The sequence below is a fragment of the Gavia stellata genome, chromosome 3, assembly GCF_030936135.1.
Source record: "Gavia stellata isolate bGavSte3 chromosome 3, bGavSte3.hap2, whole genome shotgun sequence".
Lineage (NCBI taxonomy): Eukaryota > Metazoa > Chordata > Aves > Gaviiformes > Gaviidae > Gavia > Gavia stellata.
In genome coordinates, this window is record NC_082596.1 from 97,129,269 (window position 1) to 97,151,438 (window position 22,170).

General features: G+C 35.8%; 1 protein-coding gene across 1 annotated transcript in view; it reads right to left on the minus strand.

The window, feature by feature from the left end:
* The window catches only part of DTNBP1 (dystrobrevin binding protein 1), an 89,817-nt gene that overhangs the window by 49,005 nt on the left and 18,642 nt on the right, over window positions 1-22,170 (minus strand). The window contains exons 6-7 of the mRNA XM_059835975.1: window positions 21,591-21,723; window positions 8,544-8,566 (exon numbers count right to left, since the gene is read on the minus strand). Coding sequence (XP_059691958.1) covers window positions 8,544-8,566; window positions 21,591-21,723 — 156 coding nt within the window. The remainder of the gene's footprint in view (window positions 1-8,543; window positions 8,567-21,590; window positions 21,724-22,170) is intronic.

A 22,170-nucleotide genomic window follows, 5' to 3' on the forward strand; every position in this document is an offset into this window, starting at 1 on the left:
CTCCCCCAGTCAGAATCAGCATGAAAAAACGTGATAAACACAAGGTTTCAGAAGTATCTGTAACATTAGCATTCAGTGGGTTATATTAACTCATTGTCTGAATACTACTTTCAGGTGACAGCCGTGATACAAAATCCTGAAATCTACTTGAGCAAAGAGATTACAAACAAACAGCACTATCAAATTTGTAACATACAAAGTTACATTGTAGCCAAAACACACAATAAACAAAAAGTGAAAAAAGCATTTAAAGCATTAAACCAGAAGTGGTTTGGGGTGGAAGAAGTGAGAAAACAAAAAACTACCTTTGATCAGCTGAGTTGCAAGGGCACACAATATTTGCTCCAAGGAAATCCGATTATCTAGTTTGTCCATAAATAATCTGGTAACTCTATAGAATCCCTTTCTAAACTTTAGATTTCCTTTAGAAACTCTACTCCCTATTTACAGCTTTGAAAATTCAGACCCATTTCCAATATCTATAACCACCTTAGAAATGGATGCCATTTTATGATTGACCAAGATCCACCCAAGCCTGTATTGCCACTATCAATGAAGCTCTGTTTTTCCCTCACTAGTTGAGAACTAAATCAAAAACGGGCAGAGGGGAAATAATTTCCCATCCTATTAGATTACTAATCCAGTTGACAGTGCAGCCCACCTTTGGGCAAAGCATAATGGGAAATAGCATTCTGATGTAGCAATTCAAGAAAAAATTGTAGATAATTTTGTTTCTACAGTTTAAATACACACAAAATCCCCCACACCTTTTCCCCTCTTCCATTGAAATGTAGATTCTATTTCTTGTATAAAATATTGTCTGTCCTGAAGACTTGACACTTGTAGACATTAACCTATTAGGTAAATTTATTTCTAGTCATCAGCAAAATAAATGCATACACAAGATACTACCCATTGTAGTTTGCTTCACCCCAGAGATAATCCAGCTAATGTTTTGTTGCCTTGCCAAAGGCAGCTAATAAATTTTCAACTACACCTAATGTTCAGTAGAATAGTGTTGCCAATAGAAAAAAAAAAGAGCCACGTTCAGGGGGTCAGCAAAGGGCAAGCAATCGCTTTTGTGCGCTATCACATGCAGTCTCTGTCAAGACAGAAAATTGAAAATTTCCACTGTTCTTGGGTATGTGTTCATATATAGAACAAGTTCTGAAAGTAATGTCATTTAAGTCTGATAACTCAGCCAAATAGAATCAGATGTGTGCAACTCAGCACCATCCACCCCTGGGCTACAGAAATGTACATTTGAAAGCTTTTACATCTCAGTGCTGATGATATCTGCCCCAATGTATAAAGATTCAATTATTTACTGGGGAGGATTGAAATCAGTGAAAGGCCAAGAGTGAACCTTCCTTAAATTTCTCTATTTAAGAGGATTTTTTAAAAAAATTGTTATTATTATTTTATTCTTTTAAAAGGCTTGACTTGAAGTCCATACGTATTTCAAGGAAGGCAAAAAAGAGGACAGAAGTTACAAGTAGCTAGATTCAGATCTAGAAACTTTTAAAACATGTCCTGAGAGTTAAACAAATGGGAGAGTCTGCAAACTTGAAAACAGAAAAAGCAAAATCAAAAGCAAGGTAGCTATATGGACACTTTATCACTTGTTTTTCTTGTCCACCTGTCTTATCCTATTACGCTATAATGGAAGACTTAAGTAGTTAAACTTAATTGCCTTTCACTCAAGGTTTGACTAGAAGTGCCCAAATCTCAAATCTTTCCATTCTCAAGAGAATGATTATCATATATGGGAGTCTTGGTCAATTCTTGCCACAGACAACACAGGACATCCAAAGTTGCAAGGTTCTCCTCCCATAGCCTGGATGGGAAAGAAGCTGGTAACACACATTATTAACCAGAAATCTAACAGAGTATTTTCAGCTCATAGCAAAATAAAGAGGAAAACCCCTGAAACCTGAATATCCTTGAAATTTTAACTCCATCTTAGTTCTATTACAACAGAATTAAGCAATTGTTTCCCAGCTGTTTTCTGGTACGCCAAAATAAGAGTTCTCTTCTTTTATATGTGTGCTACAAGGTTTAAATATTGATGTTTTTGACCACGGTCACCTAAATAAATTCTAAAACAATCAGGAAACACTCATAGCAGAAGCACTGCCTATCTCTCACAGCATGTTTTGGAAGAGGCACCCAAACAACCACAGACACCCTCCCTCCTCTATTCAAATGAGTCACTGAAATCAAAATCACAAAATACAACATTAAATCAGAACTCTCATTATTAACCAACTTGGATACCGACACAATTTGTCAACAAAAAATTCTTCACAATAATGAAACACCTTGAATGTTCCTAATGTGACAGGCTCTGGGGTAGTATGTTTGGAAATGTTAAAGTAAACGAACTCCATGTAGCTGGTATGGTTTTCTACCACAATGTCATCTACTCTTGCTCAGAAGAGACATACAGGATTGTGTGCCAAAAATTATAGCACAACTTCTAGAACAGCTACATCACTGAATGTATGAGCTTTGTGAACCGCAAGCTGTCAAGATCTCCATTGCGTATTACCCACACATCTGGAAGACAATATGAAGATTAGGAAAAAGTTGTTTATTTTGACAGCCATGAGAATACAGCACGATGAAGAGAATCCCTAGACTGGAAGAAAAAAAAAAACAGTTTGACACACTATCTGTTGAGATGAGTAGATTTCAAAAAAAGGAGAACAAAGGGATGGAGGCAACAGACTGCTCCAAATATCATGTACTTTTAGAGACGGGAACAGTAAAAGCCAGGAAATTAAAGTTTAGATACAAACATACTTAAGCTACTGATAATAGGACTGGAAAACTGCATTTCAACAGAAGCATCTTAGATGCATGAAGAGGGATGACAAAAAATCTGCATATCAAATGTGACCCAATGACACCCTAGCAAGAAAAACCACCTCTTTACTTCACCAGCCTCCTTCTCAGCAAGAGTATTTTGATAAAGCTTTTAAAACTTATCAAGACTTGTTTGGGAGAGATCTCTGATCCAAAGAGCTGAAAACATATTTTGTCGTATTGTAAACAGAAATGCTGAAAATGGTCATATGACCAGTTTCCCTGAGCTTGAATGAAACTAATCCTGTTAAAGCTTAGAAATATGCATGACTCAGTAGCCAAAGCCACGTGCGTATCTGCCCTTACAAAGTTTCTGCCACCTTTCATTGTCCAAAAGTGCTGTGTTGTTGATTTCTAAATGGCCCCTATTGCTTTAGTTTTCTTTCCAGAAACCAACTCAAAACATTTAAGCCTCAACTTTTTTTTTTAAATAAAAAGACACTTTTAGAAGCAATTTCTAAATCTATCATGTATACAGTTCCCATTTGGACAAAGTCTGAAGTAAACTCAGCAGCATATGTTATTACCATTGTGCAATTCCACTACTTTTACAACTTTCTTTTTTTTTCCATTATCTACCTCGCTGCTCTGCTTCACTCTTCCATCTTGTAAAGAGATTCACAGTATTCTGTAAATATTTACTACACAGTCCTGGCTGTGCTGGAACAGAAGAAATATTAACTTAAAAAAATATATATATAACCATGTGCCTAGAAGAACGGTGGAATGATTTCAAATCTCAGTGCAGTCATGAATGCACCAGGTTTCAAGTATCAAGAGAAAAAAACCACATATTTGCTATCTAATTTCTAGTTTCTCAGCTGTAAAAATGAAAATTATACACGCCCTTTCTAAACCATGGAAGAGTACAATCCATCAAATACTAAAAACAAATACACACTTACACAAATATCGACTATAATAAATTCTACTATTGCAAGAAATTGCCAAGATCCACAAGAGAACATTTGTTTTTTAGCAGCTTTATAAGCCTCAGCCAGGACAGGACAGCACAGAGCATAAGCCAGCTCCTGCAAGCGGTTCTCTGAACATTGGAATTGATGCACACGAGGAAGAAACTTGCAGGCTACTTCATATAGCATACCTAATGTTTTCATCCGTAAATCTACCATCTTTGAGAGCTTTGCTCTCTGAAAGATAAATTACTAAAACAATAAACTGGACAACCCTTGAGATGTTTTGTCCCAGTGCCCACTCACACCTTGGGTACACAAATGCTAGTGTTGTAGCAGTACCAACAGGGACACCACACGCTCACCCTCTGCCTTCTTCAGAGAGAGATGCTTCATATAAAGAAGCAGAAAAACATCTAACCTTCACTTTCTCAGCATCACGGATTATTAAATAAAACATTAGGTTTACGTTGCAATGGAAAACCCTTGAGGTTAGAAGAGACAAAACTGGAGAGTTTTGTTCTGCCCCTATACACTATGGGTACAGCAAGCACCAAAAGAGAATGTCTGGCCCTGTAAATAGTCTTAAAGAAAAAGGAAGAAAAATAAAATCTACTCTTTGTGATGAAAGAAAGTACAATCTGTAATTCAAATGTGAAAAAGGCAGGAACAAATTCTAACCCAGTATCTCCACTGACAAATACAAAAATAATCCATCATTTCTTAAAATAGTAATACGTACTTATTTCACACTACTTAAAGGTAATAACATCAACAAGCGAGATTGTTAGTGGATTCTCAACACTTTTCAATGCTGCAAACAGGTATATACACTGAGCTTTGTTTGAGCCCCTTCTTGATGACACCTTCCCTCAAAGAATCCACTTAACAGGTCAATGAATTACCACTTCATATCTTAGCGCACACAGTAGGAAGATGTAAATGAAACCAGAAACAATTCTATTTCTTTGCTATGTGAAGGTTGATTTTGTTTCAATATTAAAATAAGTCTTTAGTAAATATTAGGTATACAAGGGCACTTAAAATGTTTATAAGGTTATAAACATTTGAGGATTTCACAAATTTACAGTGGTCCCATCCAGACTACACCTGTGTACCTATATCTATCTATATTTATACACACACAAAATTCCAGGGAAGTAAAGTTTTAAAACAGATCTGAGAGACCTGTGTAGCCGTCCACTGTCCTTATGAGCTAGACCTGCATTCTCATTATCAGGGCAAATATACAGTTAGTATTTTTTCTGTATTCATTGTGAAATTGATGGGACGCATCACTGAATTCAGGTTTCCAGTGCCATGCTATTTTGACCCTCAGACTATACCATTCAGTTTCTTAATTCCAGTAAAACTTACTTTCTATCCTGGGCAAGGCATGAGAACTCAGCACTGGTGAGAGTTACATTTGGACACTGAAAAATGTGCATACAAACCTCTTTTTACTCCCTCTAGCAAACATATTTAAGGAATGTCTTTGTGGTACTTCAATTTCTGCAGATTCAGATGGAATGAACTTATATATTTATGAAATACATTTTAATGCAAGACATTTACCATCCTTAATCTGGAAGCCAATACTTTTTAGCATATGGTATGGAAATTCACAAATAACAAGTTATTATTATGAAAACTGGCATTTGTCTTCTTTTCCATTAAAACACAATTTAATATACAATGGCTTCAACTGCACACGTATTGGAAGATGCAAGTGTATATAAAGGTACTTCAAACAGTTCTTCTCTCCTAGCCCCTGCACTGGGTATTTTATGAATTGAATATTTATAAACATATTTCACTCTGGACAGTTACGCAAGATTATTTTTATTATTAGTTGAGGTTGTAGTCTTTACAATATAAAAATGTAAAGAATCATCTACCCAACTGCTTACTTAACATATTTCAGTTGGAACCAACCTTTCTTGAATACAGCAAACCAGAGTTATTAGCAAGATAAGGTCTTATCATAAAAGCTTTACATACTGGTACTAATACTTCCTCACCTCAACCTTAGAATGTGTTAGGTAATGCACCACTAGAAGTATTTGCTTTTTAGATGACTGTGTTACATCGGTAACTTAGACATGCTTCCTGCTCTTGCTGCTGCCTTTTCCTTCTTCTGTGCCAGGATTTCTATGGCCACCTACTGAGTTATTTCAGCATGCTTCATCAACCAAAATTAAACCAAACCAAATGACAGATCATTTTCTGCACAAATCTAGTGAGCCTTGGAAGTAGCCTAAAGCAGAAAAACGCATGAAGGAGCCACCAGTTCAACTGGGCAAAGCTGCTGTAGAACTGAAAAATCTGTCACTACGTAAATCATGAATCCTTCATGACCAGGAAGCTCTTACTCTCCCTGTTTCTTGTCAGCTGATGAAATATACTCAGAAATTGGCTGAAGGTCCAAAAGGTTGGAAAAAACCTGACTGAAGCCAATCTAATGAACACCTCTATTTCACAATCCAGGTTAACAACAAAAATTCTGAGTAACATCAGATCTGAGAAAGAACAACTTACTAAGCAAGAAACCATAAAAACATTTCCTCCAAGTATGTATTTCCCATCAGCCATGCACCTGCTTTTTAGTAGTTTAATTTCAATTTCCCGGGAAAATGTCAGGCAAGACAGTGAAAGCTGTTGCCAAAGTCAAAATACAGTATCTATTGTTTATTTTAAAGCATGTTGTTTTCATCTCATAGAAAGAATTTAGACTTGCTTGATATGACTGTTCTTGAAAGTTTATTAGCTATCACTCCTCTCTCTTCTGTCAGGCACAAGCTTGTCCATCAGTTCATCGTATGAAAAACCACAGAAGTTAGGCTGACTGATATTTAATACCCATTTTTAAAGATCAGAATCACAGAATCACTACGGTTGGAAAAGACCTGTAAGATCATCAAGTCCAATCATCAACAAACACCACCATGCCCACTAAACCATGTCCCACAATGCCTCATCCACATGTTCCTTGAACACCTCCAGGGATGGTGACTCCACCACTTCCCTGGGCAGCCTGTTCCAGTGTTTCACCACTCTCTCAGTAAAGAAATTTTTCCTAATATCCAGCCTGAAACTCCCCTGGCGCAACTTGAGGCCATTTCCTCTTCTGTTTGTGCTCTTCCAGCCTTCCATAGCTTCTGCCAATTCTTTTGTGTATTGTAGAATAAATTTGATCAGTTGGTTCAAAAATGTCCAGTGGACCTAGAATATCCTCTAACCTGGTCTTTCCTTCTTATAGCATGAGATCCTACTCCTTTCCCATTGATATTGGCTGCATTAGCCACAGGCTGCAATTGAACTTTTTCAGTGAAGAAACATGCAAAGACTTCGGTTTTTTTGGCATCTGTTTGCAATTTTCCCTCTTTGTAGTAAACTAAAATCCTTCTCTTGGCTACCAAGACAAGCCTTGTCTATCCAAGACAAGCCTTTCATAACTAGTATTGGAAATCTGTATGCCTCTGTATCCATTACAGAACCAGTTACTTAGTTTGGTATAAATTTCAAAGTCAACACACAGCTAACACCTTCCTCTTCCATGAAAATAATTGTCTTTGTAAAATACTTACTGTCAAATAAAGTTACAATCTCTACTGGAAAAACAAGAAGTCAAGAGAGAAAGAACTGTGGAAACCATCCTCCTGGCTTCCACAAACTCACTTAAAACATCTAATCAATACAAACAAAAAAGGAGGATTCAGTATTCTCACAAGCATCAGGTACCACAAAGTAGCTGCCTTGCTTTGGAACAGAATGAGCTTAGCATTATCTTTGGTTCTGTATTGAGCTAGTCTGTGTTGAAAGCTGTCAAATCAATCAAAAAAAGGGCTGCTACGGTAAGCTACAGATAAAGTGACATTTTACATAATCTGTGTTGCTTGTCCATTAATGTTAGCTTTATTATTTTCCTTTTTTAGCATTATGTAAAGATGAGATAGTAATGAACTTAAAAGGCAAAGAGGAATGTAGCTGATAGAAATTTCCATCCCTTCTTTCAATTTCAAGAGACAATTAATTGACATAAGTCAATGTACTTGATTTCATTCTCATAAATGAAGACTAGTCACAAAGCCACAGTCACACCTTATTCAAAGCAAAAGATAATAGCAATTGTCAAGCTGTTCAAACATTAACATTAGTAGGTAGAGTAAGCTTGAATTTAAGCTTTACTGAAAATGGTAATGTGTTCCATCTACGCATCACAGGCAAAGCAATAATACATGACAGAGTTTCTAGCCATTGCATATTATTTAGGACAGATATTTGTATATATCATCATGTATATCCAACAAGTTGAGCTACAAAAATCGCATTTGCCTGATGTAACATAATACTGTGAAAAAATCCTAGAAATAGCTAGACAGAAGTCTAACAAGTAACAGCCTGTGACACATGTAAAAAGCACATTCATGCTAGAAAAGACATCAACAATTTGAAGACAAAGCCCTTAACTTCCAAAATTGAACACCAAGGGAAAGGCTTGAATTAGATACAGAATCTCTGAAACATAGCTTGAAACATAGCTAAGACAACACAACCATCTATATTCTTCCTACACTTATGACTCTCCCAAAGAAACCAGTAGCAAGAACAGGTAAACTGAAAAATAAACAGCCTACTGGGTTGACATAAAATTAACATTATCAAATGTGGACCTGGAACAGTTCCTTACTAGTTTCACTTAATACAAGAATTACTGTAACTCTTGCAAACATTCAAGCAGAAAAGTAAAAATAAATTTACCTTTGAAGGTCTCAAGTTCCTTCCTGTTGGAAAAAAGCAGAATTAAAAAAATATAAATTATTAGAAATACTACATCTAGACCTACAGGAGATATTTTACACTGTTTAAGACTCATTAAAAGACAAAAACTAAAGAATTTGATTGTCATTGTATATAAGGGAAATACTACTACGTGTGTTTATCTAAAGCAAACACTATCAACCTGTTTAGAAATTAAGCTACCAGCTATTTATAAACATATACAATTAATCACATATTGCACATTTCTATCTAGACACATAATTTCAAAAATAACCAAGACTTCTTAAGGGTTTAGGTACTAAAACATCCATTGCTTAGCAGAGCTTTGCCAATTTATAGCACAGTGAATAATAATTAGTGTTCCACTTTCATCAATGCTATTCAAAATCCTTTTGGCAACAGTGAAGGAGAAAAATTTGACAATATCACTCACTCAGTTACAAAACACTTTAAAGGCAACGGAGGCATATAGTGACATTCCTCAGAGGAGAGGATTTTAAAGTACAGAAAGTAACAGATAACCCACAATATTCACATACCAGAAAGGTAAGAAATTAAATCAACAGCAATAGTATCTTTTTTCCTTCATACTAGGCCACCTTCCACTTCTAGTAGTTATGCAATTGTGAATGCAAAGGCTATAAAACTAAGAGAAATATTTTCTCCATTTTCAAGAAATTGCAAAATACTCCATTTGCCATCGCTACAAAGTAGTGATTTTAGAGGCTAAAGAAGAATCAAAGTAAAAGCTTAGATAAGGCAGAATGCTGGCCTTTCCCTTACAAAACGCTCATTTATAACAAACATCTTTTCAGTCTGTGCCTTGCAGACTGCCTAGTTAGATACTGAATTTTGAAAGCAAAAGTGATTATAAGAAAAATAAATTAAAAAAAAAAAAAGACTGAACTAACAGTTGTCCAGAGAAATGATTCTATTCACTCTCCATAGACTAAAGCATGCTTCAGTCATTACTGAGTCACCTACCATATACACTGTTTCACAATACATATGCTATACCATAACAACTCCTTCTCTCCCCCAACAAATGATGCAATTCAGCATTTATTCTTGCATCAAGAACAGACAAAACTGTTTTGAGCCTGAAACAATTTATTTTCTAAGCAGGACAAAGTATTCCAAAAGAAGTGAGAGAATACATTTACCTCCACATTTTCAGTAAGCATCCCACTTTTATCACCAAATGTCAAATACAGGTTTTTGAAAGAATGGGTGCTTTACCAGGAAACAGGCTATAGTGTGATTTACAGTAGAGAAGCCTATTAGTTGTAACTTCCTGTGAGTATCTATTTCCCTTCCTGCTTCTCCTTCATCCCTTTCCCAAGCTAGTTTCTCCCTTTTTTACCAGAGAAAAACACTACTTCACAACACCTATAATAAATTTTTCCTACCCTGCATACTCTAAATATAATTACAAAATTCTTAAAACACTCTCACAAGTTGCACTCCTTGTTTTTTAACAATGCTATGCTAGTTGAGAAAACAACAATCACAGGAAATGCTTGTTTTCCACAGACTGAAACAAAACCACACTGAGGAAACATCTTGTAAAAGTAAGAGGAAAAAAAACTACGCTACTTGCACCTAAAATCAGGAGGTCTTATACCACTTGTCTCCAAAAGGGAAGACGAAACAATGACTGTCATTGTGTTCAAATAGATTAGCAAACAAGATGGTAATACAGTAATCAACTGACAGTGATATTCACTGCTTTTGTCTAAAACCCCAGAATTTTCCCTTTCAAAATGCATCAATATTTTCAGGGTTGATGCATTAAGATGCTGTCACTATATCCATATATATATAATTGCCATTCATTAAGAAAGTTGGAAATGAATATTTGACAAAAATGTTTTTTAGAACACATACCTCTGAAAAGTTTAAAATACCTACTATTAGCATACAGTAGAAATACAGATTAGGAATCCAAGGATCTGCATTTCCTAGTATCCTCATACCAATTCAGATCCAAAGACTAACGATTCTTTATATTTTAGACAACATGAATGAATCAATTGCATCTTACGGTCTCTCACAACACTCTTAATAAAACATACATTTAGAAATACATATTAAAAAACATGCTCATTGAAAATATGCTCTGCATCAGCAACATGGAGGATTTTTTATTTATTCAATCAAATTATCCAAATAAAAATGTGATGTTTTTAAATTTTAATCCTAAATCTCATTCATCAGCAGCTTTGGTAAGAACCAGACACTAAACAAAGTGGAAAGGAGACTGACTTGTAAAGACACTGGAAAAACAGATGGCTTAAGATTGTATCAGTACATTTTCTAGATGTGTAATTACAAAGTTCTAGGTAGATGTACAGAAAAAAAAGTATTATAAAGTGTTACATTTCTCCTCCCCTTTCTAAGTAAATAAATATTTTGGTTTTATTGATAAACTGTCAGGAAGAAGATACCTCCTACATCTTCTCTATGAATCTACAGACAAAAAATAATCTGCAGAAGTAAGTACATTGAACTTACATTAAGAAGGAAACTATGTATTTGAAACACAGACACTCTATAAAAGAAAAAGCAGTTAGCTTGAGTAATTAAAATGAAAAAGATTAAACTGAGAACAGTTTTGGAAAACAGTCATCTTCAAAACAAGGTTAAGAGGCAAGCAGGAGGAAAAACTTGCATTGGAAGCAGGCCTGAATGAGTAGCTAGGACTGCTGCCTCTTACTATTTTAGATCTTGCCATATTAAATTACCAGCTTTGATGCTATGTGTTACATTTGTGTACTTGTTTTTCTTTTACTTTAAATTTTTCATTCTTTGAGATCATTTTTCACATTAGGTTTATATAAAAGCTATAGCAGCAGAGCTCGGCCTTTGATGGATAGCTTACTAACAACATCATACTAGAAGACAAAACTGCAGCACAATGAATCAACTCAGCAGAAGAGTTCTCAGCTGCTTCAGCTCAAAAGTGTATTACCCTATACATGTTTCCCACAGGAAAAGGCTAGCCTTCCCCTCTACCCCATTTGTCTAACTAGTTTAAGGCAACTGAAAGTTTTCCACAGAGAAACACTCCTAGATTTTACCGAGTTTTCATCCAAAAAAAATTCATGCACTTCACAGATGGATCAGATAATCCCTTCCACTTTTATTAGAAAGAAAACACACACCTGCCTTGACCTTAGCCTCACTACGCATGACGGCTTTTGAAGCCCAGTGTGGGCTGCTCAGCATCCATCCACAATTAAAGGAACTCCCATGCTGAGTCTGACCATTAATCAATACAACCTACTATTTGGCATCTGACTATATGCTCTTTTACTTTAGCAACTAAATTGTAGGTCAGCGCCAACAGATCTGGCTAGTTACACAAGTAAGAATATTCTTTACTTTTTTTACAGTTACCAGTAAGCTTTGAGAAGAAAGGCCTTAATTGTTGTATTATATTATAATTTAAATAACTCCTCTCAGTGAAAGATGATGTTTAGTACCACTAAGCAAGAAAAAAAGTCCAAAATAACAGGCTAAAGGCTAAAATAATCAGACTATAAAGGCATGGAGGCACTTTAAAAGTAATCTTGTTCTGCGTGCAGTGCAACTTATCATAGAATGATTTAGGTTTGAAAGGACCTTAAAGATGATCTAGTTCCAACCCCTGCCATGGGCAGGGACACCTTCCACTAGACCAGGTTGCTCCAAGCCCCGTCCAACCTGGCCTTGAACACTTCCAGGGTTGGGGCATCCATAATTTACGGAGTTCAGCTTCTTTCCTGAGAGGCAAGAGGCTGTACAGGCCCCATCTACACTGGAGTTATACCCTTGAAAACCATCTGGCCACATATATAGGCAATAATTTTAATCTCTTTCTTTCCAGTTGCTTGTTTTCATAAAATAGATGGGGGGCTTAATTACTCTGTGAAATTCCATACCCCTGAAATTCACTTGAAAATTACCAACTTGATAGTAGCAAGTAAAGGGCAAAAATTGTCAGTGAAACCCCAGCTGCATAAGCCTGGTTGCCTACTTCTTCAAGATAATACTTGTCAGGACAGAGACTAAGACTTAGTAAGACTAAGTCAGGGCAAAGATGATATTCAGGTATATTTTAATGCCAGCATAAGAGACACACTAATCAGATTCTTGGCCCCTTCTGAGCATGATGGACATAGGTAAATCTGACTATAAACCCCTCTATGCACCATGCCTAAAAAGGCACAGCTGATAATGTCTCATGGTTCAAAATAACCTAAAGAAATGAAATCAAAGCATTGTTAATGCAATAGATGCCACTGAGAACTTCTCTGAAACATCTCATCAAAAAAGACCTGAGCCACAGGTATAGAGGAACAAGATATATATAGACATTGAAAAAACTCCATTTTAGTCTGAAATATACCTTTTATACAATTTTTTATTTGCAAGAAGTACAATGAATTCTGAAGCAAATTAGAACTGTAGTGCCTTGAAGCTCTGTTAGGCACGATGTGTCTTTTGAATTACTATTTTTAAGTTACCTGGAACGTTCTGATGATCATGTTGTCAGTGGTCTCAACTTCTTCATTTACAAAAATGTTGAGCTTTAGGGTTTGTGGTGAGAAATATAATTTTGGAGACAACAGGTGAAACAAACTGTCTAGAACATACAACTAGTCCCACAGAGTAACTGACAGCAGCAGAACTTACACGAATAGTTAGAAGGCAAATACAAATTCTCAATTACCTTCCCATTCCCCTCCGGCTTTTCACTGCACTGTTGGATTAACCCTACTTTAGTCACTGGGCAGAGGAGATAGACACTAGGAAGAAGATTATATTGGTTATCACTGATAAACAAAAATAAATCCAGAAAGAGGAATATGGGAGGAGAAGGAGTCAAAACCATCCTGCTTTAAGTTACTGAAATCACGGGAATTTAGTTTGTTCAACAAAAGTAAGACAAAGTTCTCAGGTTCTACTGTATCTTGCAAAGGACTGTAACACTAAGGTCAATTTTCCAAATGTAACAAAACAGCAGGAATTCAGTTCAATACCTAGAGACACCACAGAAACAGCACATTCTTTACAATGATGCCAGCAGCCAGAATTTACAGTTCCATATTTTATCTTCAAGAAAAGAGTAGGCAGATAAGAAAGTAACAAAGTCATAAATGAATGTCAGGAATGATTTTATAACACTACCTCTGAAAGTAACAGCCAATAAATTCAAACTGCTAGACCCATGCATAAACAAAAGACAATCTCAAGACATATGGATGGTAAAAATTGAGGACTAAATACAATAAAATGTGTTTAGAAATGTTGAGTTGTAAATAATATTTACAAACAAAAATTACCATTGAAAGAAAGTATAGCTGCTTACGTTCAATTTAATTGAAAAATATTTCTGACACCTAACAAGATCCAAAACAAAACTTGAGAAATATTGCATTTCACCTGTTATGTCTGGTAGTTAATTTTTCAAAATGATATAAAAAAAAATTTCCTTCCATAGCCTGATTCAAGCTTTAGTAAGCTAAAAAGCCATGAGAGGGACTTTCCTCTGGATGTCATCAGAAGTGAAAGCCAAAAACCTGAGAACTCAAAACTTGCGTCACTTGGATGGTGCACAAAAATAATTCAAGTATTTTTTTGTGTACTTAGGATTAGCACTTATGACAATGACACAAAAATGTTTTCCCTCCCCCAGATTCCTTGAGCACCCTTTTCAAATAACTTAGACCAGCTACTACTTTGAAATACCTTTGAGACTGAAGTAATGAAAAGCCTTGAAGTAATGAAAAAAATCAATAAAAGCTAAAACTACTACTACAATACTGCTGGAATTAAGCAGCTGGCAAGGTTTTCTATTTATCTGAAGAAACACTGAAGACAGGTCAGGATTCTTCACCATCAAATGTGAAATTTTATCTCGTAAAAGAGAAGAGCAAAGACCTAGGAAATTTAAATAATGTTGCAATGGAGAATTTTTTTCTTCCATAATCAAATGCAGCTACAAAAGTAGCTGAAGTCTTTCCGTGTCTTCCAGCAAAACTACGACATCAACTTCATTCCAGAAGATGGAATGGATCAAAGCAAGATTTTGTAACAGAATTTGCAAACATTAACTGGTAATCAAGCTAACAAATACAACTAAAAGCAAATACTACCCTAATATACTCAGCAGTTTCAAGATACAGTGAAAGCATTTCTCTTTGGATGTTTCAAAAAAAGAAACAAATATTTATCTTGACAAAGAACATTGGGGGTCACCTTTCAGGTGCTATCATTCAAAAAAACAGTAAAAATGAGGGAGATGGCATTAAAACCAGAAGAAAATGGTAGAAGTGAAATCATTAAAAACATCTAAGTGTTTTGTCCTCTGCTAAGAGACTGATACAGGCCATTTAGCGTTGGAACCATTCCAAACCAGAATTTGAAATGCGAAATAAAATTCTTAGCTCCCTCTAAAAGCTCATGCCTTCAGATGTAAGATTTTGCACAAGACCCAGTTTTTACATTTTTGTTTTCATCCTGTTGCTATCCAAAAAAAGGGGACAGTTTTTAAATTTAATTTTTTTTTACCTTTTATCTTAGTATGCAATGTCATTGGATCACTAAAAGATATATGTATCAGCACAGTTTGTTTATTTTTATCATACAACCAAAAGTGTAGGAATCAAAGTTTAAAGCTGGAATTTGAGAGAAGAAATTTAAGAGAAGCTACAAACGACTGCAAGCTACAAAGAAATTTGAGAAGCTGCAAAGAAATTTAAGAGAAGCTGAAGTTTAAGGGAAGGTACAAACTACTCCACCATCAAAGGCCACCTCCACCATCAACTCCATCATCTTTAGTCTTTCCTAGAAAGAAAAAGGGTTCCTGCAAACCTGTTTTTGGTAAACAGCCACACAACAAATTCCAGACCTTCTTTTAACCTGGCCATCTATTTCCCCATAAGCATTAAAAGAAAAAAAATAAATTACAGTATTCAAAAACTGGCCAAACTTTATTCACTAAGTGACATATAATACGCCACAAGTCCACAAAATCAAAGAAGTAAAAAAAGCCTGTAACCCCATAAGCACTCTTTACCTAAAATGCTGAATGTGGTTCCACACAGCATGAATGCAATTGTGACAGATAGAAGGTACAACTTGTACCACTTCAGGCATCCTCAACACATCCCTTTGACACAGGAATGTAAAATCTCCCTCACAGAGGTGTTGTCAATAAATGCATTTAACAGATTTTTTGGAACAATTTTTAAAGATTGGTTTTGGATGTAAGTGAAAAGGAATTATTAAAGATCTCAGGAAAATAATTCATAATGAAGGAAGACAGAATTTATCAGGAGGCACAGTACCTTGCTCAAAAGCAGAGAATGGATTTTAGTGTGGTAATGACAAACACCTAAGCCCTGTTCTCCTGCCACTAGCCACAATGAATGAATTACTTTGATAAATAATGCAGTTTTCAGGTGAGGGAGAGTACAAAACCATGATTAAGGCAGACCTAAACCATCTGTTTCTATCATTGGTACAGTAAGTCTGGACAAAGAATGCCTGGTACTAACAGATTGACAGGATTTGCAGATTATGCCCAGTAACCAGCACTACATAAGGGTAGAGAAAATTTATGCAGGATTGCCATAATGTTTAACATTTTCTAGAAAACATTAGTAAAAGGTGCTGTAAGATGCAGAGGATCCAACACAAACATTCAGCCTGTAATCACAGGTCACAAAAGCCAACAAAGAAAAAATATTTTATATGACTATTCAAAAGAAAATGAAACTGTAAGGAGAAGGTAAGCAACAAATCTCTTTATAAGGACTGTGCATCAAGCAAACACCACCACAAAGGAAGGGCAAAATTAAATCAACTTAAAAGTGACAGAAATTATACTGCGTATTCACAATTTGCAAATAATACAAAAAACTGCCAAAAACCCTACAATCTTTTGATCTGCTATGTATTCAGTCTTGCCCAATGTTTTCAAATACTTGGAGCACTGACAGGAGTAAAATTCACTAATAATGAAGCAGCATGCTCCTTTGGGTTTGATGCATGCAAAATACTGTACTGCAAGCGTTCTTGCAAACAAAAGAAAGTTCAGAGCCCTAAAATTACACAAAAGGAAGCACAATTATCAAGGGAACTTTTCCAAAGCTTGTGCAAGCCCAGTTTTGCGGGATCAATAGGAATTCTCATTCCATGTGTCTGTACAAAGAAGTACAATAACTGATGGCCATAAAATTAATTCCAGCCAGTTATCACCACGAAAACACTTGCTACTGATTGTGCAGTATGCAAACTCATGAACAGCAGGATGGAAAAGATGTCTGCAATATGAACTCTGCTTTGAGCACAGAAACTTACAGCCACACAATCAATGCCTAATGAAAATTCAAAGCATCCACTGCACGTCTACCGTGAAAGCTGTCCTGAAGATAATAAAAGTTCTGCACCCACCCTTGCAAAATCATTATTTATGTACCCAGGTACACAGAGGTATAGCAGCTGAAAATCCATACCACCAGAAGGCTGATAGAGAAGAATATGGCATGAAATCTTTCTTTGATGAAAATTTTGATGAAAACTACGAAACATGTAGCTGGAGTCGTAGCAATAATTTGCAGTACATTTAATTTTGGAAGGAAAAATATACTTGTTTGAAACATTTGCAACAATGGTATATTTTTTATGTTTAAAAAGTTAATCTGACAAATTAACATGTAAAGCGTAAAAGAGTTATGAAGGTACAATTTGAATTTATCACTGCCAAATGGGAGTCATCCCTGCAAACGATGTACCGTACAGAGTACTGTTCTAGCTTATCACTTGGAGAATGCTATGGGATCTAAACAAGATCTACAGACACAGAAATCTTCTTTTAGGCAACATGATTTTGTATGGCAGTGTATTACCCATTCCATCTTCTCTCTTCTGACCTTGGTAAAAACAATAATGAATTTAGGTCAAACAAGATCACAAAAGAAATGGAATCTTTTTATAGTGATATTGCAGGAGGTACAGACAATATTTGAAAGCAACATGCAGCAGAATAATAATAATACAAAATATTTTTTGTATGTTAATGAGTAAATACCCATTAATTGGCCCAAGTTAGAATGAACTTTTCCAAAAAGCAGACTAGTCTGAAATGTCTAAGGAAGCTTTTTGTATTTACTTTTTGAATGTTTATGTTGAGGAAGCCTAACATAAGCAACAGTATCTAACTGCAACAATCCTTATTGTCCCTTCTGTTCCCAAAGCAGTTAGAAAGAGAGATAAAACCAACAAAAGATCATACAGAAGAAATAAACAGCGGTAACTGATTAAGACATTTTCTCACATACACATCTCTAATATACATAGTGCAATTCCCAGAAATTTTATACCTTTCTGAATGAGAAAGTGCATCAAACATTCTTCTCCCCCAGAAGCATAAAACCATCATTATGGCATGGCAATGCATCTAACAAGAATTACGACAATCTGTCCAACTCCTCAACTACTGCACTAATTACCAATGCATGGGGTTACACATTATTTGATAACAAAAAAAACTTTAAAATCCAAATATTAGGAATAAATGTACATTTTAAGAACGTATTTTCTCTTTAGGTAAAGCACTTCTTTATATCTCACCCGAAAGTTTGTAATATTACTAAACATTCATCTGTTGAAGTATACCCAAGCATCAGGGTATACTTCAGACTCAGGATTTTAGGTTTCTTCATTCATTTTTCCTCTATGACTGTTCTCAAAGCAAACAACTACTGAAAAACAGAAAAGATTCTTAAACAAGAAATCCCAAAAAAATTAAAATTCAGACAGTCATGTTTAAAGTCAAATGACACACAGTAAAATGTATTCACTCATTTCCAGTGACAAGGACTCTTTGCTTTCTCCAACGTATTCCTACAAAATGTTGCAGTTGGGCAGCTCCTTCTAATTGATAAAATAACCAGGAGTTGCTATTTTTCAAAAAACAGTGATCTGACTGAAATGAATACAAATGGTTCTAAGATCTTCATAGGAAGTACAGCTTCAGGACAGAATCATGTTATCTTACGCCATAAGCCTGCAATTCAGTGCCCATAAAAATTGGCACAAAAGTGAGCTTCTGACAGTGCTTCCTAAAGGACACAGTGCACTGCCTTGGGAATACGAGAATTGCCAGAGAAGAGTGCAGGGATACAAGGAGTTTTCTGCAATCAGAAACAGTAAATCCTTAGTAGGAGGGTGAAGAGAAGGGAAGAAGAACTGTGCTTGATTGAGAAAAGGACAGGAAACAAAATGGCATGGTTTAATGCTAACATACATGCAAACTATTGCAGCAAGACTAACTAGAAAAAACAAGGGTGGAATCTGGACTTCATGCAACAATACTGGTACCCTGATCAATGGATTTGAAAACAAAAAAAGAGAATGTTAAAAGTCCAGAGATAAGAACACAGAAAAACAATCAATCCCCCCCAACCATCAGGCTTTAAAATATATTGTGGAAAACACCTTGGGTTGATGAAATCTACTTTGAAACTAGTACTCAACACAATGACAAAAGGGAAAAAATTGATCTGTTTGAACTAAAATAAAGTTGCTCTATTTAATAGGGAGACCTATTTCTGAAAATCAGTTCCCATAGTTACCATAAGCTGCATTTCAAAGGTTTAACATTGACCTAAAGCACTTCTTTTAAATATTTCATATAGGAAGATTTTTCAAAAGACTTGAAATACGTGAGCTTCTAGCCTAAGCTCTACAGTGACTTTATAATAAAATTACTTTTTGTTACATGGCTTGAAATAACCAGTTTCTAGAGTTTATGTGCTTCTCAGTTTTCACCCCTACATTGTCAAAACACAGGAATTCTTTATTTTTTTATTTTTAACACAAAACTACTCACTCCCTAAAAATAATTTTTGTGTTAAAGAGAGAGCATAGACTCCTGAACCCCCATTTGATTCTTTCAGTAGCTGGTATCACAGTAAAACCCCCAAACACTAAAGAGAGGAAGACAGAATATGAGTTTCAAACATACATAACAAATCACACTCACAGTAAGTTCGTTCTCCAAGTATCTACATTGGCAAGTGTCCTTCTAGTAATGAGCTAGCAGTTAATTTCTTACCTAAATAAATACAGTGGTAATGATCAACCAGAAATTACCTGCATTTTTCCTGTTTTGTCTAGATCTGACCGAATGTAATCAGCTTATAATTACGTTAAGTAGCTTGCTTAGCATTCTATTTATGGAACTGATTAGAAGCTGCTAAGCAGAGCAGGCAACAGTTTAACACTTTATTTTGATGTTGAAAGCAGAGGCTAGGGGAGGGGGAGAGGGAGTGAGGACAGCAGAGAGAACAAACAAAACTCAGAAAACTTCAGAAAGATTACTATATTTTAGAGGGTACAAATCTGTTGCTTTATGCACATTTTAAATTTGTGTGTTATTTGGTTAAATAGCAAATATTCAGAATTTTGAAATTATTACTATTAAATATTTAATTACTTAAATAGGTTCAAACAAGTGAATATTCAGCCATACTGACTACTGTTGACTCTTCCTGGAGAGGGAGAAAATGGTGTTGCTCTAGCTTGGGAAAGAGAAAATCGAGGTTGCAGGAAAACAACAAGACCACTGCCGAGTCCCTGGCCTGAAGTTAAGCTAACTGAACAGGATGTGAAAAACTAAAGGACATGACATTAGAAATTGCTGGATGACAGATAACGTAGTAAGAAGCTGACAAAAAGCTACAGATAGCACTATAAGGGATGGTTGGATTTCACAGATGGTTAAAGGGCAGTTAAGTTAGAAACAGCCAAACTTCACAGAAAATTGAAGGAGGACCTTTAAGGTATTGGGGACCTTCTGGGAGGCAGAACTTGCAACGCCAGCAGTACTTCAATAACCGTATCTGTAACACCACAGAAGGCCAAGATTCCCTAGATAATGGTATCAGAAATACCAAATTTGAGTAGCGAAACCAGGGTCAATAGGGAAAAAGTAATTAGGGGCGGATTGTTTATTTTGGGAGGAGACTGGAATTAAAAAAAAAAAAAGAAAAATAGTTACAAGGGTGGCAAAGGAGGGTCAAGAGAGAGAAAAATAGAAGCTATGCAAAATGTGACCAGTGCTGTCTGGCGCAGCCCTGCCCTTGATCACCACATTCTAATTAGGACCATAAACCAAACCAGTTGTTCTGACCATACCACATGAGTCAAACTGGCTTCCGCAATCAAGAGAAGTGGTGCTTCCCCTGGCTAACAGGAGGACACCTTGTTGGGCAGATCAAGTAACCTGGTTATCCCCATGACAGTGCTGGCTCCAGGTCTGAGAGCATCCGCATCTACCCACCACATCCTAACACAGGTCTGTCAGAGACTATCTTCAACAAATTGCTTCAATTTAACTCCTCATTTCCTCATTTATGTAATGGACTTAATACTGCTTTTCTTATCTCCTTTACTAAGGTTATTTTTGGCACTGTCAGTAAGAAAACCAAGAAAGTCAAGATTTGTGTTATTTAAGCTCTTAACATTGATCTCTTGCTACTTTATCTTTTAGGTAAACTTGTCTTCGCAATTAAGAAAACGGCAGGAGAGTAATACCTAACATACGGAGTGAAAGGTACTCAAGTACAGGATAGGATAGAACTGAAAAGAAGATAAGAGTTCCTAATTTTACAGGTTAAAATACATGGGGAAAAAAAAGAAATTAAAAAAACAGAGCAAGGGATTAGAAGAAACAACTTATCAGTGCTTATTAACAATAGCCCTTACCCCAATTGTTTGTAAAGAATAATAAGCACAACATCATCTTAACAACAACGTAGTGATAATTTTCCAAATACACACACTCTTTGTTCATCACCAAGCGTTAGACCAACACTTAATGAATCTATTACAAATTTGCAACTTCCTGTCAAAGACTACTGTTTCTTTAAAAGATGAAAATAAAAGGGATTATATTATATACAGGGAAAAATAATGATCACGAAAAGTTTATATTTTATGCTAATTTATATTTATAGCATTTGTTTTATTTACCTTTTTGTTTTCTTGTAGTTTTCCAGCTGTAATGTCTGCATACATTTGTATCTTTCCAACTCACACTGTTCACATAGGTCCTCAAGGCACAATAGATGATTCTCGATTTCCTCAAAGTTTGCCTCTAGCTGGGCTGTAAGAAATACTTATATGAATATTGAACTGTGTTAACAGATGGACAACTCACCTGAACAGAAGGAAGAATTCATAAAGGTACATAATTAACATGGTAATAATTACACATATGTGTAACAGCTCAGAAAGATAAACAAATCTCTAGTCCATATCACATAGTAAAGAGTGACAGCATAGCCATGTTAAGGGACATCTGTCTGAAGTTCCCTTTGTAGTAAGGCACTGAACCACTATATTTGCCCCAGCATCTTGGTCGCACAGGCTTGTGGTCTGTACTTAGGGAAAAGAAGCATCCAGAACCCATAATTTTATTTTGCGTCTTGGGCACACTGTCAGTTTACCCCTTTCTGCCTGGTACCAATCTGAGGAACAAAACTGTGCTGAGCAAGACCAGTACTAATCTTAAATTATTCAAATGAAGCAAAAGTAAAGCATGCTGGGAGAA